Source organism: Zalophus californianus, chromosome X (assembly GCF_009762305.2).
Source record: "Zalophus californianus isolate mZalCal1 chromosome X, mZalCal1.pri.v2, whole genome shotgun sequence".
Taxonomy (NCBI): Eukaryota; Metazoa; Chordata; class Mammalia; order Carnivora; family Otariidae; genus Zalophus; species Zalophus californianus.
In genome coordinates, this window is record NC_045612.1 from 103,253,401 (window position 1) to 103,276,852 (window position 23,452).

The following is a 23,452-nucleotide window of genomic DNA, read 5'->3' on the forward strand; positions in this document are numbered from 1 at the left end:
AAGCATCACACACTCCTTTTGGAATAACGTTTTAAAGACTAAGTCTAGAAGAAAACGTGTACTTAGTGCAATCCTAAAGGAAAAATGCAAGCGTGGTATTTAGTGCCTAGTCACAGCCCAGGACTGTGTTTATAAAATATCACCAGATGACAACAGATTCTACGTCCAGTCACAGTGACATTGCTACTAACCCACATGGAATGAAGCATTTCACTGATGGGGTAGGCTACTTAGCTCTCTCATTAGTACAATCCAATCATGAACTGAGAAACACTGCTATCTTCTGGCATGGAGGGGAGGTTAGGTCCAGAATGCGGGAAACTGGAGATGTACCTCAGAGAGGGGAAAGCTACTGAAGGCCTCGCTTTCCTGTTCTCTCTGCAGGCTAGGCTATTCTACCAGGTGGGAGAGTCAGAATGAGAATGGAACATGGCCGCCATGGAAGAACTGAATTTATCTTATGGCAGCCTTAAAAGTATAAGCTTTGGACTCTGCAACAAGTCTGGACATGAGTGAGGAGTTTTGACATGTGCCAGGCAGAGAAGTAATCCAAAGTGATACCAGTGAGGGTCACAGGGAAACAGTTTTCCACCGTGAGCTGTGACTGTCCACCTTGGCTCTCTACAAACCGTTCTGCCCAAGCTTGGGATTCCCTCCCCACGGGCCTTGCTGCTGTGCTCTTTGATATTCTGGCAGGTGGGAGAACAGGGAGCACTCAGTTCAGGGGCAGGCAGAAGGATCCCAGCAGAAGCCACTACCAGTAAGCACGAAGTCAGCAGGTCCCATCATGTGGGTGTGAAGCAAATAGAAACCGAGGGCAATTTTTTCTTCTAGCAAACATTTTTCCAGGCACCGCTGTTGTGAATAAGAATTAACCCAAGACATCCTATCTCTTTTCACTCAAATATATATTCTCTGCCTGTAGACAAACAGCCAACACATTCAGGGAGCATGTGATTAACGAATACCTACGTTTTTAAAGATAACAGTCAACTAACACTAGGTACAGGTAATAATACATTTATGAATGAAAACACATAAATCACTATACCCTTTTACTTCCACAATGCTGAAAAAGCTATATATTTTATGTTAATCTCCTTTAATAAATATTCTTAAAAATGGATTACCTGTTTCATGCTTTAAAAAGTTAATTACCCGTTTCACCGCTTTTTAAAGGAGAAATCTGTGCCAATTTAGCCCCCATATAAACACCCTGCATACCGAAGAGTAGTGTATGAATCTTAAGGTAGCAAACTGACACAGAGGCTCCAGGCATTTAATAAAAGTGAATTTTTAAGTGAGTATACTTCACAAGTAATTAATGAGCATTATCAATGTATGAAGAGACTCTTGCTACCTACGGAGCACAACTTTCAAGGCAGTATACAGGCAGTTATTTTCCTCTGAAATTTTATTATTTTTTCTTCCCATACATCAAACCTATATGGAGCTTTCAGCGTTTATATGGTCGACCTATCCTTTCTCAAGACTGCAGTGTGTTTGAACATCCCGGAAAGATGCCTGCTTTTTCTAACCTCGGTGAAGCTGAAGGCTGCCCACTACCCCTCAGGGAGGAGTGTGAGTGGCCCCGGCCGAAGCCGTGAAGGTCAAGGCCTCCTTTAGAATACTTTATGCCTCTGGGGAGGGAGGGCATCTATCTTAGGTTCTCGTCCTTGAAAGCAAAATTAAATGTTCAAATAATCCATGTTCACTCAAGAAAAATCAGAAAATATAGAAAAGCTGAAAGAAAAATGAGAATCACCATCATCTGTTCCTCGGCACCAAAACAGAGGCAGGCTTTCCACTGAATTCTGAGCTGGCTCTCATGTGTTCCCTGCTGAGGTTTGAAGAGACTGACCAATTCTCAGTCCCACCCTCTCCAACCTCTTAGGACTTCATCTGGCCCATCACTTCTTTCTCATTCATTGTACAACTCCCATCTGGTCTCTGCTCGGACTCCAAAGAAATATTCTCTGCTCCTGTTGTAACTTAGAAGCACAAAGAAAATCCCCCACACTTGGCATGATCCTGTCAACTTAACAAACTGCCTACTTGGCTCACCATTTCTGGATGGCCATTTTTGCAAAGTACATTCTGTCTCGCTGTCTCTGTTTTCTACCTGCTCACATCTCTTTTGGCCATTTGCAACCCGGCTTTCATCTTGAGCATTGCCCTAAAGCTTCATTCTGAGAAGTTACCACTGAAGGCCTACTTTCTGTGTACAATGGTCTCTTCTCATTCTCAGCCTCCGTAACCTTTTTGTAGCATTGTGCACCTCTGACCAAGCCCCCCTCTCTTAAGTGTCTCTACCCCAGATTTCCACATGAATGAATAATTGCAGTCCATTTTTATGAATTTCCCATCCCTGTGTCTCTTACTTCTCCTAACTTTTTCTTGGGAATTGTGTCTATTCCTATTGCTTCAAAAATCACCTCTAAATAAGGAAATTCAAAATCTCTACTTTCATACTGACCTCATTCCATATTTACAAATGTGTACAATGCACAGCTTATCAGAACCCCAGACGTGTCCCAAACAGAAAGTATACTATTGAGACCTGTTCCTGACAGTGGGCTCAGCCTACACACTGGGCCGAGGCGACTAGACTCCATACCTACTTTCTGCCTCTTGTCCCTCCACGGTGCCACGAACACCCACCTACGGCCTCCCTCTCTGTCCCCACCCTTTTTGGTCCCTGTCTTTGTGACCAGGATGCCTGCATGGCGTTTTTGCCTCTAGTCTCTCCACACTTTGGAGGAGGACTTCGGTATTATTAATGAACAGTTCTAGTCACTCCGAACACCAGCTCATAAACCTTCAGAAGTGTCCCACTGCTGCACCAAGAAAAAAACTCCTCAGTCTGAAATTTAGGGCTTCACGATACGACCCTAGCCTTATTTCCTCCTACCGCCCTACTTGAATGTTCTCTACGTTCTCTAAACAAAGTCTTATTTCGCTCTTGGCGTATTTTTCAGCGTTCCGTGCACTCACCAATATAGCTCCTTCTTCAAAACACCTCGTTATTAACATAATCTTTTGCGATTTTTCTCCCCGTCCTTTGAAACCCAAGAGCAGTATTTCAAAGTTTCTTACGGCACGTAAGTTATGACTTCTCAGATGATTAAGTGTATATTTGTCTTCTCTCCCCTCAGGAAGAGAAATACAAGCCCAAAGAACTTATGATTTTCTATTTCCCTCCTCCAACCTGCAGCGGCTTGGCTTAAATTCATCATTCCAGGAGTTGGCTGATAATGCTTAAGCGGGAAGGGAGTCGAAAGAGAAGGAAAAGCCAACAATTTTGGTGGAAACATCCCATGTGCTCTACACCGTGTTAGGTACTTGACAGAGAGAGAGAGAGAGAGAGAGAGAGAGAGAGAGAGAATCACTGATTTACTAGCACTAGCGTGCCTGGCAGAGGAGGAAAGGTGGAGGGGAAATAGCCTAGTTTTCCATTATTTCTCTTGACTCCTGGTGCAGCTGTCTGGAAGCCAGAATTCAAAGAGTATGTTTTCCAGACCCATGCCCACTCAAGCTCACTTGGTCATAACCTCAGGATACCATGACCTCCAAAGATTACATATCTCCCCTGTTCTCACACAGATGATGTCACACTCTTGTATGAGGACCGAGGACCATGCTGGGCCACAAGAACATTTCATTAAAAATGGGAGACATTCCATTATCCACAAAAGAAGAATTTAGTCACTGAGGTTAACACTGCTGAGAGAATTAGGAAATCCTCTAGAAAAGAATAAATGTAGATAGTCTCCCACTCGGTGGATGGGAATCCTTCCTACACAGGGTATAGTAACGCAGAGAGGTTCAGAGCCCCGGCTAAGTGGAATCAGATGGATCTGGGGGCAAAGACTGCTCCTTTCACTTAACTAGCTTCACCACTCTGACATCTGTCTTCTTATCTGAAAATGCAAGAAATCTAATCACTTTTAGATATAGGGCTTTTTACAGATGCCCCAGGTCTGAGTAGTAAGGAGACAAGATTAGGAAACAAATGCACCAAACCTCTACTTCCATCATTCCTTCTACTTCTTGTCCAAGGAGAAATACCAGATAATGAGGAGAAAGCACAAGGCCAGGAAAACAGCACTGGAAATCCCACAAAAATATAACTTTACAGTTACAGTGAGAAAGTCTAGGGCAGGAATAGTATGTTGAGAAATATAGCTCATTTTTAAAAATTTTTAATTAAAAAATATTTTTTAAAGATTTTATTTATTTATTTGAGAGAGATAATGAGCGAAAGAGAGCACGAGCTGGGGGGGGGGGCAGTGGGGTTTGAGGGCCAGAGGCAGAGGGAGAAACAGACCACCCCCGACGCTGAGCAGGGAGCCGATGTGGGGCTTGATCCCAGGACTCTGGGATCATGACTTGAGCTGAAGGCAGACGCTTAACCAACTGAGCCACCCAGGAACCCCCAAACATTTTTTCAAGTATTCTCTACACTCAACCTGGGGCTTGAACTCACGACCCTGAGATTATGAGTCGCATGCTCTACGGACTGAGCCAGCCAGGTGCCCCTGAAACTTAATTTAAATCATGGTTCTTCCTCCCATCTGCTCTGCCCTCCTCCACTCCCCGCCCCCCCAACCAAAACCATTAACACTTTAAACCAAAATTTAGTTTCTGGATGGAAAAGGTATTGAATTTTATAAATTAAGGTCTTTACAAGCCTTAGCATTGTGTTTACATTTATTTGAAGGAGAGAAAGAAAACTAAATGGCAAAAAACTTATTGGAACTCCTAAGCTATTGATTTTCAGCCTGGAGGAACTTCAACAGATTTTCCTCATTCAAAGCACCAAAGGGAGAAACAAACAAACAAAACACCATTGGTTTTTGGGTCTGTTTCTTAAACTCACGTATTTTTGGCTTGTCCATCCTGGAAGCACATTTGTCCCACCAATGCAGCAGACTGGTCCCCCAAACACTGAAAGCACAAGTGACAATAAAGAACACTAAGACAATGTTATTAATTTCCCTTTTAGAACAGCCATAGGATTTATTTTTACTTTCTTTCATTTATCAAGGAATGAACTATCTTGATTTTTGCATTGCTTCCATTTGTCCATTTCCCCATTTCTTAATATCCCCTACAAGATAGTAGGTATGGGAAGGAAGAGTTAGAATTTGGTCAAAAGGTTCTCAATGGCCCACACTGTGTCACCTAAGAATCAGCCAATTTTGCTGCTTTTACCTTTTTTCCATAGTTTTGGAAGGGGCAGACTGATTAAGATAGAGGAAGAAACGCCTCACATGGAAGCGGGTAGGGCTGGGGAGGTAGCAGGGAGATGAAACTTACCCCAGATATTGGCACACCTTCCAAGGCCCCAGCTTTCTAATAAAATTTTAAAAAAGGATTATGAGTAATTACCAACTATTGTCTCTACTAACACAACTGCAACAGGAATGAACACGAATAGCAGCAACATGCCAGAGCATATGGGCAGACAAGACAAAGCAAGTGTTTCAACTAGACATATTTCTAGAATGACAAGAAGACACATGGTATTGGAGAATGGATGTCAAACACTGGACTGGGAATCAGGAGACAAGGGGTCTACTCTTGGTGGGTTAGTGTTAAGCCACTGAGCAGGCTGCTGAAACTTCTCTATGCCTCAATTTCTTGATGTATAAAACGGAGTCCGGGTAACATGAATGCCTAGGTCTGATAGCTCTTTGTTATCATTGCCATTAATAAGGAAAACTAACACATCCTTTAAAACAAACATATGAATAGCTATCAAACCAGCATGGAACAGCCTCATTTTGGAAGGCGGTATTTTACCACCTATCCTTCCTTACCCAAACTGCTTTTAAGAGAAGTAAGAAACCCAAGAGTGTTTGGGTACTGGGTATTACTTGTTCATAGCCGACATCATTCTTCAAGTTTAGATAAGCAAGAGTTAATTTAGGTCACGAATACTGGTTTTTATTTGGATCAGATATGGCTAGCATTCTAGGGAGAAAAACGAGATTTAAGTGGCTGTGTATTTTACCAAACTTCATTAAAAAAATACTCTAATACAAAGCAATTTGTGCTGGTATTAAGGAATTAGGGGAAGGAACGTGATCCATGAAGTAGTGTGATGTGCTAGGAACAGGGCCAAACAAAAGCTTTCCACTGAGTGCCCCCTTGGTCTCCCATTTGCGATCCTCTAGGAGCTTCGGGTTCCCTATCTAGAAGAGTAAGGGAAAGAACAGAGGCTGCCTCACATGGCTCTGATGATAAGGAAGTAATAGAATGTATGTGGGAACCCTGTACAGAACAGAAAACATCTTCTAGATGGTGGATATTATTTTATTTCTTTCATGCTTTCTGCTTAATTCAAGACCTGCCTTTTTTATTTACTGGATATACTCTTAGGAAACCTGAACCTGGATAATAAGTGAAGGGTACACTTCATAAGGAACTGAAAGTGAATCCGTAGGAAACCGAGAGGCTGTCTGTCTTCATATACTTAAATATATGAGAAGAAGCCTTTGCTGACACTATTGAAGGTATTATCAAACTACCAGCAGGATCTACTGATGTGCACTCAGGCACATAAAGCGCTCCTTTTCCATCACAGGGAGGGGTCTCTGGAGGATTCCTGGTAATGTCCTCTGGTGAAGCATGCAGAAAAAGTGACAGTGCATTTCCAACTAACTAGTCTGAAAGGTTGGTCAAGTATCATTTAAGATAGGTGTTTAGGACATTTAAAAACTACACCTAATTTCCCTGTTACGCCAAAGCCCAAAGCACATCACAACTGTACTTTGTCACAGGGAACATCAGAATTTCTCATTCCAGAAAACTAGTTTAGTCTTTTATTTTGAAATATCACTTTCAGTCTTATGGGAAACTTAAAAACAGACATGACTGAGTTCAAAGAAAACCTAGAGCTATTCTAGAGCTTACAGCAATTTGGAGGGTCATGGAGATTCTAGATAAATCTGCTTAGTAAATGGACTTCTGCTTGTCTAAAACTACATGGAAATGCACTGTATCTTTTCCAAATGAATGGGTAGCATAATTGGTGGGCAACCTACTCACCAGGCTATGAGAGATTTTCTATAGTCAGCAAGGGGAAAAAAGGAGGACAGAAGCATAATATTTTAAACGCAAGAAAAAAACTAGGCCAGTAAATGCTTTTTCAACCATTCTCTAAAACGGTTTCTCAAGGATATTTTTTTCTCTGACCCAAGGCAGTCTGTAGACAGCTATGAAGTCATCCAAGCACTTTTATTGTAGATGAGCCGTGCTTCCCTTAAAAATTTCCATGATGCTTTAGAAGACTTTATTATAAATATTTAAGAACTCTGCTCAAGCTTTATCCAGAGCACTTAGTATTCAACTCTATTACTAACTCTGTAAGTAGTTTCTAATATTTGTCATGAAATGTCTAAACAATATTTTTTTTTTTGCAATTGACCTTAGATGTATTTTTAAATTTTATCATAAATTCTAGATTTTTGTGCTCAATACCAGTTCAAATCCTCCTGGAGGTTTTCATCCCTGATGCGTAATCAGAGATACTCAGTGATGCTAATCACACTTTTTGCTGAAAGTACTTTTTCTCTCAGTTTCAGTGAAAGCAGCAGTAAAATGTCTATTATGGAAACCAGTTTAATTAGCAATCACAAATCAGAAACAGACTCTTTGTTTTCAGTTTCTTTGCTAAAGTTTTGCTCAGGCTGACAAAGAATCTAATATAAAAACGTGGTTTAGCCATTAAAAGAGATTCAACAGGAAAAAGAACACTAACGTGAAGAGTCCTTCCTATAAATTATAAGCACACACCACAACTACTAAAGTTATTTCAATTAAAAGAATAAACAGGCTCAAACATTCCCATGCCACCTTCTGTAGTTAGATTATTGCATAAATACTTTAAAAGTAGAATACTCAAAGAATAGCCAATGAAAGTTTATAAAATATAAAACCAACTGGTAAGAAGGATTCTAAAATTTAAGTTATAAAACTAAACAGCACTAATTTCTTATTTTATAGACTACCAACACTTACAGAAAAGTCACAATTCTCAAACTAGAAAATGTAACACAACTGACTTTTGAATTCTGAATAGTAAAGCTTTTTTTAAAATGAAATTAATTTTTTTTTTTTTTTTTTTTTTACCATTAGGCCATAGATCTCAGAAGAACTCCGGACATTTGGAAGAATTTTCATCGGAATTTCAAAAAATCTGAAAAACAGTAAGATAATATTGGGTATATAACACTATTTTAAATAAATATCTAGAAACATTTATATGTATTTAAAGACAAAATTATAAATAGCAATTAAAAAATGGATGTATTTGAGTGCAGAGTTAAATAATAAGCCAGCAGAACATAGTTGTATGTTTGGGTATTTATCATTCTAACTTTATACAAGCCGATGAAAAATAAGAAGCACACAGAAAACAAAGTACTTTTCTAAAGAGACCTAATCTTCCTAATCAAGACAATTAATTTGGCCTGTTCGCTATATATCCAACAATAGTCTCTTCTTTGAATACACAGTATAGACTTGTATACAATAGTTGAAATATCAACAAGTAAAGTTTGGTGCTCCACTAACATCTGAAAATAGTAAGATTTAGGTTATAAATAGCTAACGTATTGGGAAGTGCTTTTTAGGGCAAAACACAACTCACTCGCAGAGCTCTTTATCCCATTCCAGAGAATGAATGTTGAAAAGCATTGTCCTACTTGCATTTGTTACATCTGTACAATGGACACCTCCATTGGCCCCTCCTGTCAAACTCTAGACGGAATAAAAGGACATGTTGATTTGTACTCATTTGCTATTTATTTAATTTTATTATTAAAAAAGATTTAATTTAGTTGAGAGAGAAAGAGTATGTGAGTAGGGGGAGGGGCAGAAGGAGAGGGAGAGAATCCTCAAGCAGACTCCCTGCTGAGCGCAGAGCCCAATGCAGGCTCCATCTCAGGACCTTGGGATCATGATGTGAGCCAAAATCAAAAGTCAGATGCTCAACCGAGGCACCCCCTAATTTGCAATTTAATTTACATGTTGTCAAGGGCCATAATCAGTAGCAGAGGACATAAAGCAGGAGAATGGAATGTGTCAATCACTTAATTTTCTAGTTTTCAGCAGTGTCTAATAGAAATACAATGCTAGCTACATGCATAATTTTAAATTTTCTAATAGCTACATTTAAAAGGTATAAAGAAGCAGGTAAAAAGTAAAACTCTTGAAATTAATTTTAGTAAATTTTGGTAAAGAGTAAAACTCTTTACTCTTGAAATTAATTTTAATAACACTATATATTTTATTTAACCCGATATATCAAAAATATCCTTTTATTTATTTATTAAAGATTTATTTTTAAAAAACTATTAAAGTAATCTTTACACCCTACATGGGATTTGAACTTACAACCCTGAGATCAATAGTTGCATGCTCCACTGGCTGAGCCAACCAGGCACCCCCAAAATATCCTTTTAATATAAAAAAATTACTAGTGAGACATCTTACCTATGTATTTATTTATTTTATTTGTAAGTAATCTCTACACCCAACGTAGGGCTTGAACTCACAACCCTCAGATCAAGAGTCGCATGTTCTACTGACTGAGCCAGCCAGGCACCCCAACATTTTACCTACTTAAGTACAGTATATATTTTACACTTAAAGCATATCTTGAATCACACTAGCCATATTTGAAGTGCTCAGCCACACGTGCTTAAGTGGCTACCATATTAGACAGCAGAATTCTAGTAAACTGGTCATTAAACAAACAAAAAAAATCAGTTTTGTTTTCATCTGTTATCTTTGGAAAAGGCAGTCTTAACTACATTTGGCAAAGTGAAATATATCAACATGTCTGCCGCTTCAGGATCTCACATGCTGTGTCTCTGTGATTTAGTTTTTTGGAGTAACAATTCTCATTGGGTTGTACCTACCCAAGCACTATCCTGAAAGCAGAGTTTTAAATGCTCCCGTGTTAATACCCTCGGGCACTGCTGCTTTCTCTTGTGTGGGAGTGATAAGAGGTAAGAAAGGAACAACAGCGGAGGAAAGGCATCCCAGCATCCGGGGAGTAGGTCCCCCACCCCGCAGCTAACTGAGCTCCCTCCTGCAGCTCACAGGTGCCACACCCTGCCTTCCTCTGGTTTCAAGCAAATGACTGTCAGAACTATTTCAGCTGTGACAGGTATGAAAACTGTGGGCCAAGAGAGCACCAAGCACAGCGTGCCCTGGCCAAGCACAGGGAGGGGTGAAGAAAGTACTGCTTCCTGGTACTGGTTCTGGAAGATCTGCTCTGTGGATCTGGCAAGTGAGAATGGGGACAATATTCCTCTGAAGCTCTCTTGAATGTTGGAAAAGATAATCACATACTTACTGAAGTTAATTACAAATGAAATTATATGTGTGGGGATTTGCTTTACATTTATCTGTGGGGAGAAAGGGTATGTGAGTATAGTTGAAACAAGATCGGCCATACTTGATTGCTGTAGCTGGCATGTTGTTGCCAAGGTTCATTACACTAGTCCCTCTACTTTTGGGTATGTTTGAAAATGCCCATAAGAAAAATAACAGAGAACAAAAAAGAGAAAGGGGGAGAGAGAACATGTACTTTTAAGAAAACATGTACTTTTAAGAAAAACATGTACTTTTAAGAAATGTCAAAAATGTTAGTTTCTACTCATCTGTGTTCAGCTTAGGCAAAGAGATTATACATCGAAATTCTATGATTTTTTCATATTATGGCTTAATAAGAGACAGCTGTGTCATGCTGAAAGCAAATGCTAAAACTCACACAGGTGTTCTCTTAGGTTAAATAGTTACTTTTAAGAAATGACCACTGGAAAAGAGCAAATGATAAGCAAGAGAAAAAGACTACCTAAATTACTAATTACTAATTAATTACCTAAATTACTTATTCTAAAGATAATAAATATGAAATGTGGTTTTGGTAATCACCCTCCATTTTTATTGAAATAAAGCAAGAAAAATAAGGAGGAAGTAGGCAAAAATGCCTCTTAAATGGAGGTTGAAATGTTCCGCTGTCTCGAGTGGGAAGTTTCAACTCGGGGTGCCTGGATGGCTCAGCTGGTTGAGTGACAAACTCTTTGATTTCGGCTCAGGTCACGATCCCAGGGTTATGAGATCGAACCCACATCAGCTCTGTGCTGGGCATGGAGCCTGCTTAAGATTCTCCCTCTCCCTCGCCCTCCGCCCCTCTCCCAGCTCATGCATGCACACACGTGCGCTCTCTCTCTCTCTCTCTCTCAAATAAATAAATAAATAAATAAGTAAGTAAATAAATAAATAAAACCTTTTAAAAAAAAGTTGGAACTCTTGGTAGAAAATAGAGAGCAGGCAAGCCAGTCTAAAAAAATTCTGAAAAACTTTCTCCATTCGTACATTATATTTAAACGTACCCAAATAAGCCATGAATCAATGGTCCCAAAAAGAGCTCTATCTTCTTCAACAGCCCTCTGAACTTTCCTCACATTGTCAAGGAGCCAACGAAGTTTCACGGCACTGAAGTAAGTGCTAAGTGGAAGGCCTGTCTTGGACTAAACACAGTTATGAAATTCAGCCAGCAAATTAAGTTACCAACTAGTCTAAAAAATAAAACACCAAACTGAGAAACTCAACAAATCACAAAATATTCAATGGCCCTAAAGTCAACCCCATGGTATTATGGATAAAAATAATTTTCCTATCTCATGGCACAGGAAGGCATGTTCATGAACAAAGATCAGCGTGATATGTTTGCAGTTCAAAGAGCATCCACGTTGCAAGGTAAAGAGAAAATTGACACAACATCCTGTAATCTAGATGGTGAACACGTAGACGTTAGCTTTTGTGATGAGTATTATGTGCAGAACCTAGTCTGAAACTCTGCCTTTTCATTTTATATTTCATGAATGTGATATTTTAAACTATTAAGAATCAGAGAGTATATCAAACTATAACCAGAAAATTTTAGGTTTTAAAACAGGTAAGACTTAATAACAATATACTTATATGTGTAAAAAATATATTATAAGTATGTACATATACACATACATATTCAAATAACATAAAATAAGTGGAGAATAAAGTAGAGCTCAAGGACATGCCAGAAGAAAGCAACACTGAGTTGCTCCATATTAAGAAAGTAGTTGCCTAAAAACTCAGTGAGGACATTAAACAAAGGGAGTTGTATACTGAATAAAGGATAAATGGTAAATATAAAACATATATGGGCTTATCAATCTTCTTTGAGAATCGATCAGCTCCAACTCTTATTTTTGTTAGTATATTAAATACCAAATATATTTATAAGGGCTGGTGAAAGTGGTTAAGAAGATACATACATCAAAATAATGCAACTATCTTTCCCCTCCCCTAATCCTTAGTTTCCTGATTTACCACCTACCTACAGAAAGTGATACCGTTTTCCTTCTTATCTGCTATGGATATGTTTGGTAAGAAAATTCAAACCAAACCATTTAATACTTTACTGCACCCTGTAAGTTATGACTAACCCATGGTTTTCTAGCTTTCCTAGAAAAAAAGTAAGATCAATACTCAAAAATAATGAGAGGAAATAATTTATGGGATAATTCCTCTTTGATTTGAAGGACCAAAGGTCATCCCACAAAGGCAACAGTGAGGTAGTCGATAATATCTCATTTTAATGATTTAGGTAGCAAGTGTAAAAGTTGCCTAAAATGACCCTGAAGAGAAAAACATGCATCACTTGAAGCAAAGTGCAGCTGGAGGTGGGGGTGAGGGTTATGCATGGTGACAAAGAGGAAGAGAATAGGAAATGGGTAAGGGTATATTTAGGAGTAGCCTGAAGTTATTTGGGGGGTGAGGGTAGGGAATGGTTTGTTAAACTGCTACAGTTAATGGGATTTGAACCCTAGTTTCAGAACGAAGAACCACTGTTTTAAGAGTCCCACTGACAAATACAAAGGGGATATGCTAAAAAACAGAACTTCCTTTGGATGCTAGAAGTGGGCCTTGACCTTGATAAGAAAAATACTCTTTCAAAAATTCTCTCTCCCTTCGTTTAACTCAAGAGAGCTCTACAAATGGACTGAAATTTAGGCACTTTTTATCAGCCTCCTTCATATGAAGAAAGAGTTCAGTGAGGAGCTGGAGTGACTTTTAATTTCTCTCCCTAAGTCCAGATGCCTAAAAACTCAAAAGCATCCAGAACTTTCTTTGACAGTAGAAAACAAGAGGGAGTATGGTTTAAGCCACTGGGACACTTTATAATCCCCTCCAGCCTATCAACCTCAGAATATGAATCCTCTAATCCACCACAGGGCAAGAAGACAGAAAGGTAAATACTTGAGTTGTCCTCAACTGTCTGCAGAGAAATAGTCTATCAAACATATCAAATAACTATTGTGCAATAGGATGGAAGGCCCGAATAGTCTTTCAGGTGAAATCTCTAAACCTTTTTTAAAAACAAGTGTTCTTACAGTATACTTCTGAAGAGATCTCTTACCTTGACAAAGTTATTATTTCCTGGAATTCTTTTACTAAGATTCTCAACGGTAGACTGGGTTCTCAGATCAAGCCACACTATAGACCAAAATATAATAACATATATGAAAAACTTCATTTAAAAAATCAGATCTTAATGAAATCACTGTCAAGTATGGGATACTGATTAGTTTCCATAAGCAATTAAAATGCTAGAGCTTTCAAAAGATTGAAATTAGAAAATTAGAAATGAAGGGGCACATTGTTAGAAAAAAGAATAAATGTATGAGGAAGAATGTAAAGCTTTTATGCAAAATTATAGACCAAGTTAGGAGAACAATACAAACCTGAGGGCATTTATTTTGTAACCTTTTTATAGAAAAAAAAAACCATGAAAAAATGTTTTGGATAAGCAGTTTCTCAGAATACATGAGTACAGAGAAAATCTTACATTGCTCGGCAGGCCAGTTGCCAAGGGCAGAACACACCGCTCAGGATCACCGTACTGGGTATAAAGCAGGTACCTTACAAAACTTGGGAGCAATTTGTGACAAAGCAGAGAACCCGGTACTATTTATTGAAGGAAAAAGTAAGATTCAGTCTCCCATGTCTGAAATGCTTATGTACATTAAACTCTTCCATTTCAAAAGCAGGCTAGAAGCCAGATTGTTAAAAGAATTGTTTAAAGGTCACCATTCTTGCTCCCTGCTGGATTATAAAAAATTTATTTTAAGAGATCAACATTATTTACACTAAGTAAGTTTTGTCCACTTTCTGATCCTCTAGTAGAAAATATTTCTGCTCTGCTTCAGGACAGAAGGCCTGAGAAAGAGAAGGTATCACATAATACATAAAGCAACTGCGAAAGGTAACCAATAGGTCAGCTGAGTTTTATGTGTCAGCTTTAAGTTCTCTGCTTAACTTCTATCACTTTTAATGTTAGTGGTCACTTGCTATTTTTAGGCACTGACTGTGCTCAGAGGCCTCCTGAAAAGCCTCAGCCCCATAGTTTATTTAAAGGGCACCAGGGAAGATAAAACAGGCTTGTCCACTACACACGTGAATGCTGGCCACTTAATTGCAAAGTTCGGTTCACCCTTTAGACTATTCCTTTCTGTTCATTTAAAAACCACTTCTTGGGGCACCTGGGTGGCTCAGTCATTAAGCGTCTGCCTTCGGCTCGGGTCCTGAGCCCAGGGTCCTGGGATCGAGCCCCGCATCAGGTCCTTGCTCAGCGGGAAGCCTGCTTCTCCCTCTCCCACTCCCCCTGCTTGTGTTCCCTCTCTTGCTGTGTCTCTCTCTGTCAAATAAATAAATGAAATCTTTAAAAAAAATAAAATAAAATAAAAACCAGTTCTTTTCGGTAGTGAATTTTAATCAGTTCTTTCTATTTACTTAAACTGTCATTTCTCCTGAGGGCTGCCTGAGCTTGATTTTGACAGTGGCTACTTCAGGACAATAGACTGGTTTCTGCAGGTGTGAAAAGCAGCAAGAAAAGGCTCATCACAACTGAGGGAAGAGGAGGCAGAGAGGAACACCAGGGGAATCCGTGGCCCGTAGCGCACATCTGCATTTGCTGCCCACCACATATTCTTCTTGCTCTTGGGAACAGTATCTCAAATTCTCTTCAGGAAATTGTCCCTCCCTCATTCTCAGCCATGTGGCTTGCTGGAGATTCGATCCTACCCCCAGCTGCAGGATCATGTCCCCATCCCCATGACTGGTTCAGTAGACAGTGTGTGGTCTAATCAGGCCAACGGAGATTTGTGCTCAATCTGCCAGAGCCCCTCTCCTCAGCGCCACTAGGCAGTGTGTGGCTGGGCCTGCTGCCCCCACGAAGAGAGAGAGCTGAACTGGCCACATCTGGAGCCATCCCAGAAGACTTGGGGGGAATCCAGGTCATATTGTCGAGTCTAGAGACAAACAGCATCTGAACTAAGCTATTGTTGCACTGCTGGTTCCATGAACAAAAGAATTACTTTTTTAAAAAAAACTTGCACTTTATTTAATTAGGGTTGAGTTTTCTATTACTTGCACTGTGACTGATACAAGCCATTGGCAGCAGCAGCATGGAGCTGGCGAGAACTCCCCTGTCCAGGGCGCCAAGGCAGTCCACTTCTCACAGAGGGGCTGTATTGCAAGACTGTGACCAAAGCAGACCTTCCTCATAGGCAACCCCAGTAGGTGTTAACAGCAGTAATTGGGAAAAGGAGAGGAATTCAAGAGAGAAGTTTTGAGTCTGTGACAGGTAGAATTAACAAACACGTCTCAATTCTCAGTGTTTCGAGCTACACCGGGCTGGGGGTTAAAAATCAATTGAGTGTGTTTTGACTACCTATTCTTAAAAAATGAAATAGGATGGATTAGAATGGAAAATAACAGAGTTCACTGAACTCAGTAAGGTAAGTACAGACTTGTGAAACTTTTTAGCTATGTGAGTTTGATGAATCATGATGGAAAATATATTTCTCATCAAGGGACATGAACAAAGGACCTGAAAGTCATTGTTCTGGGCTGTTTAATGACTCAAAGCCTCCTAGATCATGGCTTTTCTGTATTTTAATGTAAATAATCACTAGGGAGCTTAAAGATGGACCCCATTCCCTGAAATTCTAGAATACTAAGAAGGTCCAGGGAGGGAGCCCAGAAATACGCCTTTTAAATAGGTGCCTGCCTTTTAAGAAACACTGCTCGACTCCACAGCAGTGGTCCTTATCCAGAAAGCACAACCAGAATCCCCTGGAAAAATTTGAAATCACCCATTCCAAGCCCTACCTTGCAGGATTCTGGTTGCAGGTCTAGGCAAAGAAGGCCCAAGTCTTTCTACTTTTGCTATAAGCATCCCAAGTTATTCAGTATTATATACTAGAACTTGAGAAGCTATTTTCTAGGGCATGATCTTTAGGATATGCAATTTGTTCCAGTCATTTCTTTAAAAACCAAATGACAGACAAACTGATGACCAGGTGGCTCCCCTGAGTCCCAGTGGCTCTGTGACTCAATTGCTCCTGGACAGTGACCACTTACATAACTGGGCACTTCATTCCTCACTTGAGAGCTTGCAAGCATCCACAGTGGAATCCACAGAATCAGCCCCTCAGCAAAGTGAGTCAAGACACCGGACATGAAATCAGGAGACCAAAGTTCTAGGTCTTCCAATTTTGCCACCAACAAGCTATCTGACTCAAGCAAGTCATTTTACCCCTCGTGGCTTAGATTTCCTGACTATAAAACAAGGCAGTTGGACTAGATGGTCTCCGTAGTCCCTCTCCTGCCATTTTTCCATGATCACAGAAGGCTGGCAGATTCACTTTGTTTTTACAGCCCAAGAGTTTAAGGCAATTAGAATACATGGAATGGAATTAGTATAACTGTCAAGGAGAAAAATGTCAGTGGTTGATACACTACTAAACAATTCACAAATGCTCAAAATTAATTGAATTAAGAACAAAAACATTAGAAAACTCATTAAAGAAGCTAAGATGGCAGAATTAGATTTGCAGGAAAAGAGACCAAAAGCCAAAGAGAAGACCCCAAGCTGGAGGACCGAGCCCCTTGCGGAGGTAATTTCTGAGAACAATCAAAAGGAGTGCCAGATCCACATCCAGCAGCGGTGGTCAATTTCCCCCATCATATCTGAGTCAGAAGGCCGGGAAGTGAGCAGGAGCCGGAGCACCAATACCTGAGGAAGTGCCAGCAGCTGGAACTGAAGAGCCAGAGGGAACAACGGCAACTGGATCTGAAGGGCCAGGAGAGACTGGAGCGGCTGGAGCATTAGGAGAAATAATGGCAATTCATGCTAGAGGTGGCCCGATTCGAGGTCTGTGTTCTCTTGTGGACCACTGGGAAAATGGGAGACCACTCGGGCAAGTTCCCCAGGATGAACATTTTCTACGCGTGCGAGCACAGAAAGAGCAAAGGAAGAGACATGGAGTGGACAGGAAATGAAGGCAGGGCAGTCTGAGGCTCTGGTTTGGTGGACTTCATCCATGTGGACAAAGGCCAGGGAAATACGTGCTTCTACTTCAGGATGACTCTTCCCTACCTTGCCACGTATCCGCGCCCTGCTTAGAGAAGTGGCTCAGCTGGTTACTGACCGCTCACCCAACCCGTGAATTGAAAAAGGCTGTGTGCTGTAGCGAGTGAGCCTTCCCTAGAAAGGGACGCGAAGGAGCGTGCCACAGTCTCTGTTGCGGTAATTTACAGGAAGACGGGAAAAGGCTGGTCTGGGAAGGCATGGCCCCGAGAAAGCACTTCCCTGGTAGGGTGGCAGGAGGTGAAGCCCACCACCACAGACAGGAGAAGCATGTCCCGAGGGAACAGGGGATTGCTAAGTTCCAGAGTCATTTGGAAAAAAAAAAAAGAAGAAGAAGGAAAACAGATGCTCGGGAGTCCAGAACACTATATAGCCTGCTTTTGTAAGGCATGTCCCTTATTTAGACCTAGTAAATCTGATTTAAATGGTTCAAACCATGAAGTAAGTAAGTTTAAAAAAACCCAGTTGGATGATGCGATAAACTTTCATTTGTATTAAATAAAGTCACATCCAATGTAGGTCCATTAGATTTGGTCTGGTCTGAAAAACAGTTTTAAGAGTGAAGAGAAATGCAGTTACCTCAATGCCCACAGACCAGGGCCAGTTTGGTGAAGTAGTTACAGTCCAGAGGAGGAGATGATTTTGGGAATATTTAGAAATTTGTATCGTTTTTGGTTAGAACAATAGAAGGGAAAAGTACCTAAGAAAAAAAATTTTTTAATTAACTAGAAATAATTGGAATTATTTTCAATGGACTAGAAGCAAAGGCAAATAATAATCTCCACTGGGAGGGCTGACTGTGACCAGCTACAGGGCTGGCAGGAAGGGAGGTGAAAGCGAGGCCTCAGGTTCCGGAGCACACCCTGAGCCAAGGACTGCTGACAGTTACACAAAGTGTTATCAGGTTGCTTCCTCCACAAGAGATAGAATAATAGTCAACCAGATTGCATTGCTATGTGTTATCACTTGCCAAAAGTTAAGCTATTAATTAAGCTGGGTAAGAGGTCACTTGCAAAGGAGAAGAGGCTATAATTGATGACTGTCCCTCACCTGATGACATTTTCAGAAATCACATGGGGCCAAAAGAAAAACGGAGAGTTAGGGAGGGGGGTGATTTAAAACATATATATGTCCCAATGTGGGGGCCGAAAACTATTTCAGCTCTTAGGTGTATAAATGCCAGAATGCCAATGATTCACATGAGTGTGTGTGACCCAGGTAAGCTCTGCATTTCTCCTAAGAACACCCGTCATGTATACATCAATCATTCCATCTGGCATTCCTGGATTAAAAAGAGTATCAGCCCATTCAGGACACTGGCCATGGCTAACACTTACTGAAGCCTTCTAATCTGCTAGGCACTCCAAGTACTCTACATGTATTAACTCACTCATTTTTACCTCACGCCTAAGAGCTCCACACTTTTAATTTCTCCAATTTAACTGTTGAGGGAACAGGCACAGAATGGTAGTAAGTGGAAAAGCCACGATTTGAACCCAGAGTCTGAATCCAGCATGAAACCCCTACGACGCAGGTAAGCCAGAATGAATTCCAAGTCTTAAACGGAATATAAAGAAATATTGAAGATCAGAAACCTCAAAGTTGAAATCAAAATCAGTTTCTTTTTAAATTGGGCAGAGTTGAAGAATTCATTAATTGCAAACTACACAGAATTTTTTTACCCCGGATTGAAGGAAATGTAAGACATTCAAAGAATCTTGTAATAAAGGACTTGAAATAAGGAGAAATTAAGTATATCTGGATCAAGCTGAATATTCTAGATCTTACAAAAGTAAAAAAAAAAAAAAACCCTGCTCCCTTCCAAAGCAAAACAATAAAAACAAAACCACACTGTTGTTGTTTAAAGACAAGTGTGCTTCCAAGTTTTAGGTAGCCTGTCATTTACGGTTTTCTTTCATGCTGATACTCTGAAATATAATCCAGTCCCAGAAAAGGTTAAAAAAATTGAGCTCAAGTTTCCTTCAGATCTTGATAAATGATTACACAGGCTTAATCACTGGCTCAGGGTTTAACCAGTACATAAAAAGTAAAAAAAAGGCCAGGTGCCTGGGTGGCTCAGTTGGTTAAGCGACTGCCTTCGGCTCAGGTCATGATCCTGGAGTCCTGGGATCGAGTCCCACATCAGGCTCCCTGCTCAGCAGGGAATCTGCTTCTCCCTCTGACCCTCTTCCCTCTCATGTGCTCTCTCTCTCTTTCATTCTCTCTCAAATAAATAAATAAAATCTTTAAAAAAAAAGTAAAAAAGGCCAAGAGGATGATGAATGTTTACAACTGCAATACTCTGTGTAAACAGTTATATGTCATAGGGAACTGTATTTTTTTAAAGATTTTATTTATTTATTTATTTATTTATTTATTTATTTATTTATTTGAGAGAGGGAGAGGGGGAGGGAGGGAGGGAGAGAGAGAGAAGAGGAGCAGAGACAGAGAGGGACAAGCAGACTGTGCCGAGCACGATCCTGAGATCATGACCTGAGCCAAAATCAAGGGTCGGACGCTCAACAAAATGAGCCACCCAGGCACCCTATTTTTATTTTTATGTTTTTAATACTTTATTTGAACTAATCTCTACACCCAAGTGGGGTTCGAACTTACAACCCCAAGATCAAGAGTCACAGACTGAGTCAGCGAGGAGCCCCACAGGAAACCCAAAATCCAACATCTTAGAAAAAAATGTTTGCCATACCATTTAAATAAAAATGGATCCGAGACAAATGATTTTTGTCGGTGCTTTTCTTTCATATACTAGAGGTCTTAAATCAGTGACTCTTGCCTCCCTGTGTTTTAGTCTTTAATAGGACTACTATTTTTATATTAAAGCATGAATTGTGCTCTATAGAAAGCTATTGGAGCAAGGGTCATATGGCGCTAGGCTTGGTATGCACACCCATCAACTGTAATAGAGAGTGACAAAACCTGTCCAAGAAGGAGGGCAACAGTTGGGCCATTGCTGTTAGGCCAGAATGTTTTACTGGTAGTGTCAGTGAAACGTGCACATGAAGATCTTAAACATCACGGAATCAAGCCTTTCCCTCCCACTTCAGTGCTTCTGGCCTTGGTTGGGCCATTGTAGTTGTGCTTGGTTTCCTCTGTGGTGTATTTGTAAACCCCAACCTTTCTCTCACTAAATACTTAGCAGACCGCAAGGTGTGTAGACCTTAACTAATAATAAAAGTTGGTTTTAGAAGGAAAAGGCTTACAAAAATGGCAGCATTTCGGGGTACAGGGAAGTCCGTGGAGGGGCGCCTGGGTGGCTCAGTCGGTTAAACATCTGCCTTCGGCTCAGGTCACGATCCTGGGATCGAGTCCCGCATGGGGCTCCTTGCTCAGTGGGGAGCCTGCATCTCCCCCTGCTTGTGGTCTCTCTCTTGACAAATAAATAAATAAAATCTTAAAAAAAAAAATACTGATGAAGGGAACACTAAGAGGGGGAGAGAAAAGCACCACCACGGGGGTAAGGATGAGTGAAGCCAGGCGAGAGAAGCCAAAAAACCCAGGGCCACAGAGTTCTTGCAATCCAGCCGGGAGGCCCATCTGAGTCAATGGCTACATCAGGGCCCAGTGACAGCAAAGCAGTGATGCCAAGTGACACTGCTCTATTTTAGGTACCACACCAATGTTTACCTCACTCACCATACAATACATACATTCTCAAACTATATGAAACAGGCCATCTGTGCCTCAATGGACCGATTTAAACTTTTTTTCTGTGCTTGTAACGGTATCTTTTACAAAAGACATCAGTAAACACACGCACCTTTACTGCAAGCAAGAAAAAAATTGCCTTTCTCAGTCTTCAACTTCTACACCAAATGGATTTCAGGTCCAATAACAGGACGGGTACTGGGGGTGAGTAAGCTGATTGCTTATTAAGGACCCCAGGGCCATAAACCAGCAGGCCACATAAAAAAGCAATTTTTTAAAAAAGAGAAGTGTAGACTGCTTCTCTCATTGGCTTGTCTACAACAAACGCTGCTAATCAGTTACATAATTGAGTGAGGAAAGAGAGAGATGAAGAGGACAGGCCTAGAGTGATAGATTTATGACGAAGAGACAAAGAGGGGAGAGAGAGAGAGAATCAAACCCACAGACTGCTGGGTTTGATTTATTCTTTGATATAAACAAAGAAGCTCAAAGACAAAGATAAGTGAAAATCTAATTCTGTTTCCACCAGTCCCACCCTGTGTTAAGAGAAAGCTGCTGGAGATTTAATATTATGTTGATAGTCTCAATTGCGACCTGCATGGAGATATGACACCTGAGCGTTTTCCTGCGTGACATAAAATTGGAGGCAGAATCTATCCTTGTCATGACCAAGTGGCTTCCCTTTTCAGCTACTTACTACTTCTCTCTCCTACTTTTCTATTGGCCTTCCTCCTTCTCACTTCCAGATTCCTGTCCTTAGCCTTCTGAGTCACAAAGACAAGCACGGTGCCCGCCTGTTTCGTCACTAGCTGCCCAGGGCTCATCATAGAACCTGTACCCAGACGGGCACTTGAACTTTTGTTGAATAATTTACATTCATTCCTACAGTGAAGTCATCTATAATAAACTGGGAGTCTCACCTCTCTGGTACTGACTTTAAGTCTCCATCTTACATTTGAACAATCTCCTTATACAAGAGCCACAAGCCTAATTGCCCAGAAATGAGCTTTGATTACAAGTCCAATACTCACCTTGTTCGAAGAAGCAGGCTAACACCCCTTAAGGTTTATTAAGGTTAAATTAAGATTTAATCTTAATTTCCTTCTGTTCTCGGAGGCTAAAAATCTTGCAGCCCTGTTTCCGCGCCCCCCCCCATTTATCTTTATATCCTATCTGATTTACAAACATACAGGTTGTGACTTTCCTCTGAAAGGTCTCTCTGGTTTGCCTTCTCTCCACTGTCTTGGCACTAATCCCACCCACTGATTAGTAGTCTCAACACCTTTGCCAGATTTTAGCAGAGAAATGAATCTCGTCCTTTTTAATATACTTACTTACATATTTGGATTTAAATGCCTTCTATTTGTCCTTCCTTCCTGTTTCACATTGCTTTTTCTTTCCTTTTTTGCCTTTTTTTTAAAATCATTCAATATTCCCCCTTTATAAGCTTGTTAATTATACACTATTTTACTCATTGCTTGGAGATTATTACAACATGCATCCTTGACAATACAAGGACCTCAAAACAGTTTAGACTCACCTACCCTAAATTCCTTTCATGTACATCTGTTGTCGTGTATTTTAATTCTTAATAAATTTTGAACATTGTAAGATGTTATTGTTTTATGCCATCAAAATTCAGTTTTTGTCTGTCTTTGCCTTTATATTTCACCTTAATTACTTAAGAATATTTTCACGGGTTTAGAATCCTAGATGGAAGATAGATTCATTTAGCACTTTAAAGATTTCATTCTACTGTATTCTGATTTACTTTGTTTCCACTGAAAGTCAGTGTAGCTCTCTTGAAGGTCATATCCTCTGGCTACGTAGAAATTTTTCTTTTTATCTTCAGATCTCCACATATGTTTACATATGGTTTTCTGTGTATTTGTCTTGCCTGGGAAATACAGTGCTTCTTGAATCTGTGATATCTTTCATCAGTTTTGAAAAACCGTATCATTTCTCTTTCCTTTTCTCCTGGGGCTCCAATTATAAGTATTCTAGACCTCCTCACCTTACCCCATCTTTCTCTCAGATTCTTTTCTGTTTTCTAAACCTTTGTCTCCCTGTGCTCCAGTCTGGTATTTACTTCTGATCTCTCTTCCAGTTCACTAATTCATCTTGAGCTGTGTCTAATCTGATGTAAAACTCATCAACTGAGTTTTTAATACAGTTCCAGAATTTCTATTTTTAAATTCCCAACTCTTGGCTAAGGTGACCAAACTTGTCAAGGCATTCCTTGAACATGTTGATCATGATTACTTTGAAGTCTGATAACTCTAATATCAGGAT

The 23,452-nt window shown here is 40.2% G+C and overlaps 1 protein-coding gene across 8 annotated transcripts in view; it reads right to left on the reverse strand.

Annotated features, from left to right (window-relative positions):
- GK (glycerol kinase) overlaps positions 1–23,452 on the reverse strand; it is a 75,275-nt gene that overhangs the window by 26,523 nt on the left and 25,300 nt on the right. For 2 of the 8 annotated variants that reach the window (XM_027607810.2, XM_027607813.2), the window contains exons 5-12: positions 17,141–17,224; positions 13,481–13,557; positions 11,412–11,549; positions 8,657–8,766; positions 8,137–8,203; positions 7,054–7,071; positions 5,320–5,355; positions 4,880–4,947 (exon numbers count right to left, since the gene is read on the reverse strand). In XM_027607810.2, coding sequence (XP_027463611.1) covers positions 4,880–4,947; positions 5,320–5,355; positions 7,054–7,071; positions 8,137–8,203; positions 8,657–8,766; positions 11,412–11,549; positions 13,481–13,557; positions 17,141–17,224 — 598 coding nt within the window. The remainder of the gene's footprint in view (positions 1–4,879; positions 4,948–5,319; positions 5,356–7,053; positions 7,072–8,136; positions 8,204–8,656; positions 8,767–11,411; positions 11,550–13,480; positions 13,558–17,140; positions 17,225–23,452) is intronic. The other 6 variants (XM_027607814.2, XM_027607816.2, XM_027607815.2 and 3 more) reach the window with 5 other exon arrangements.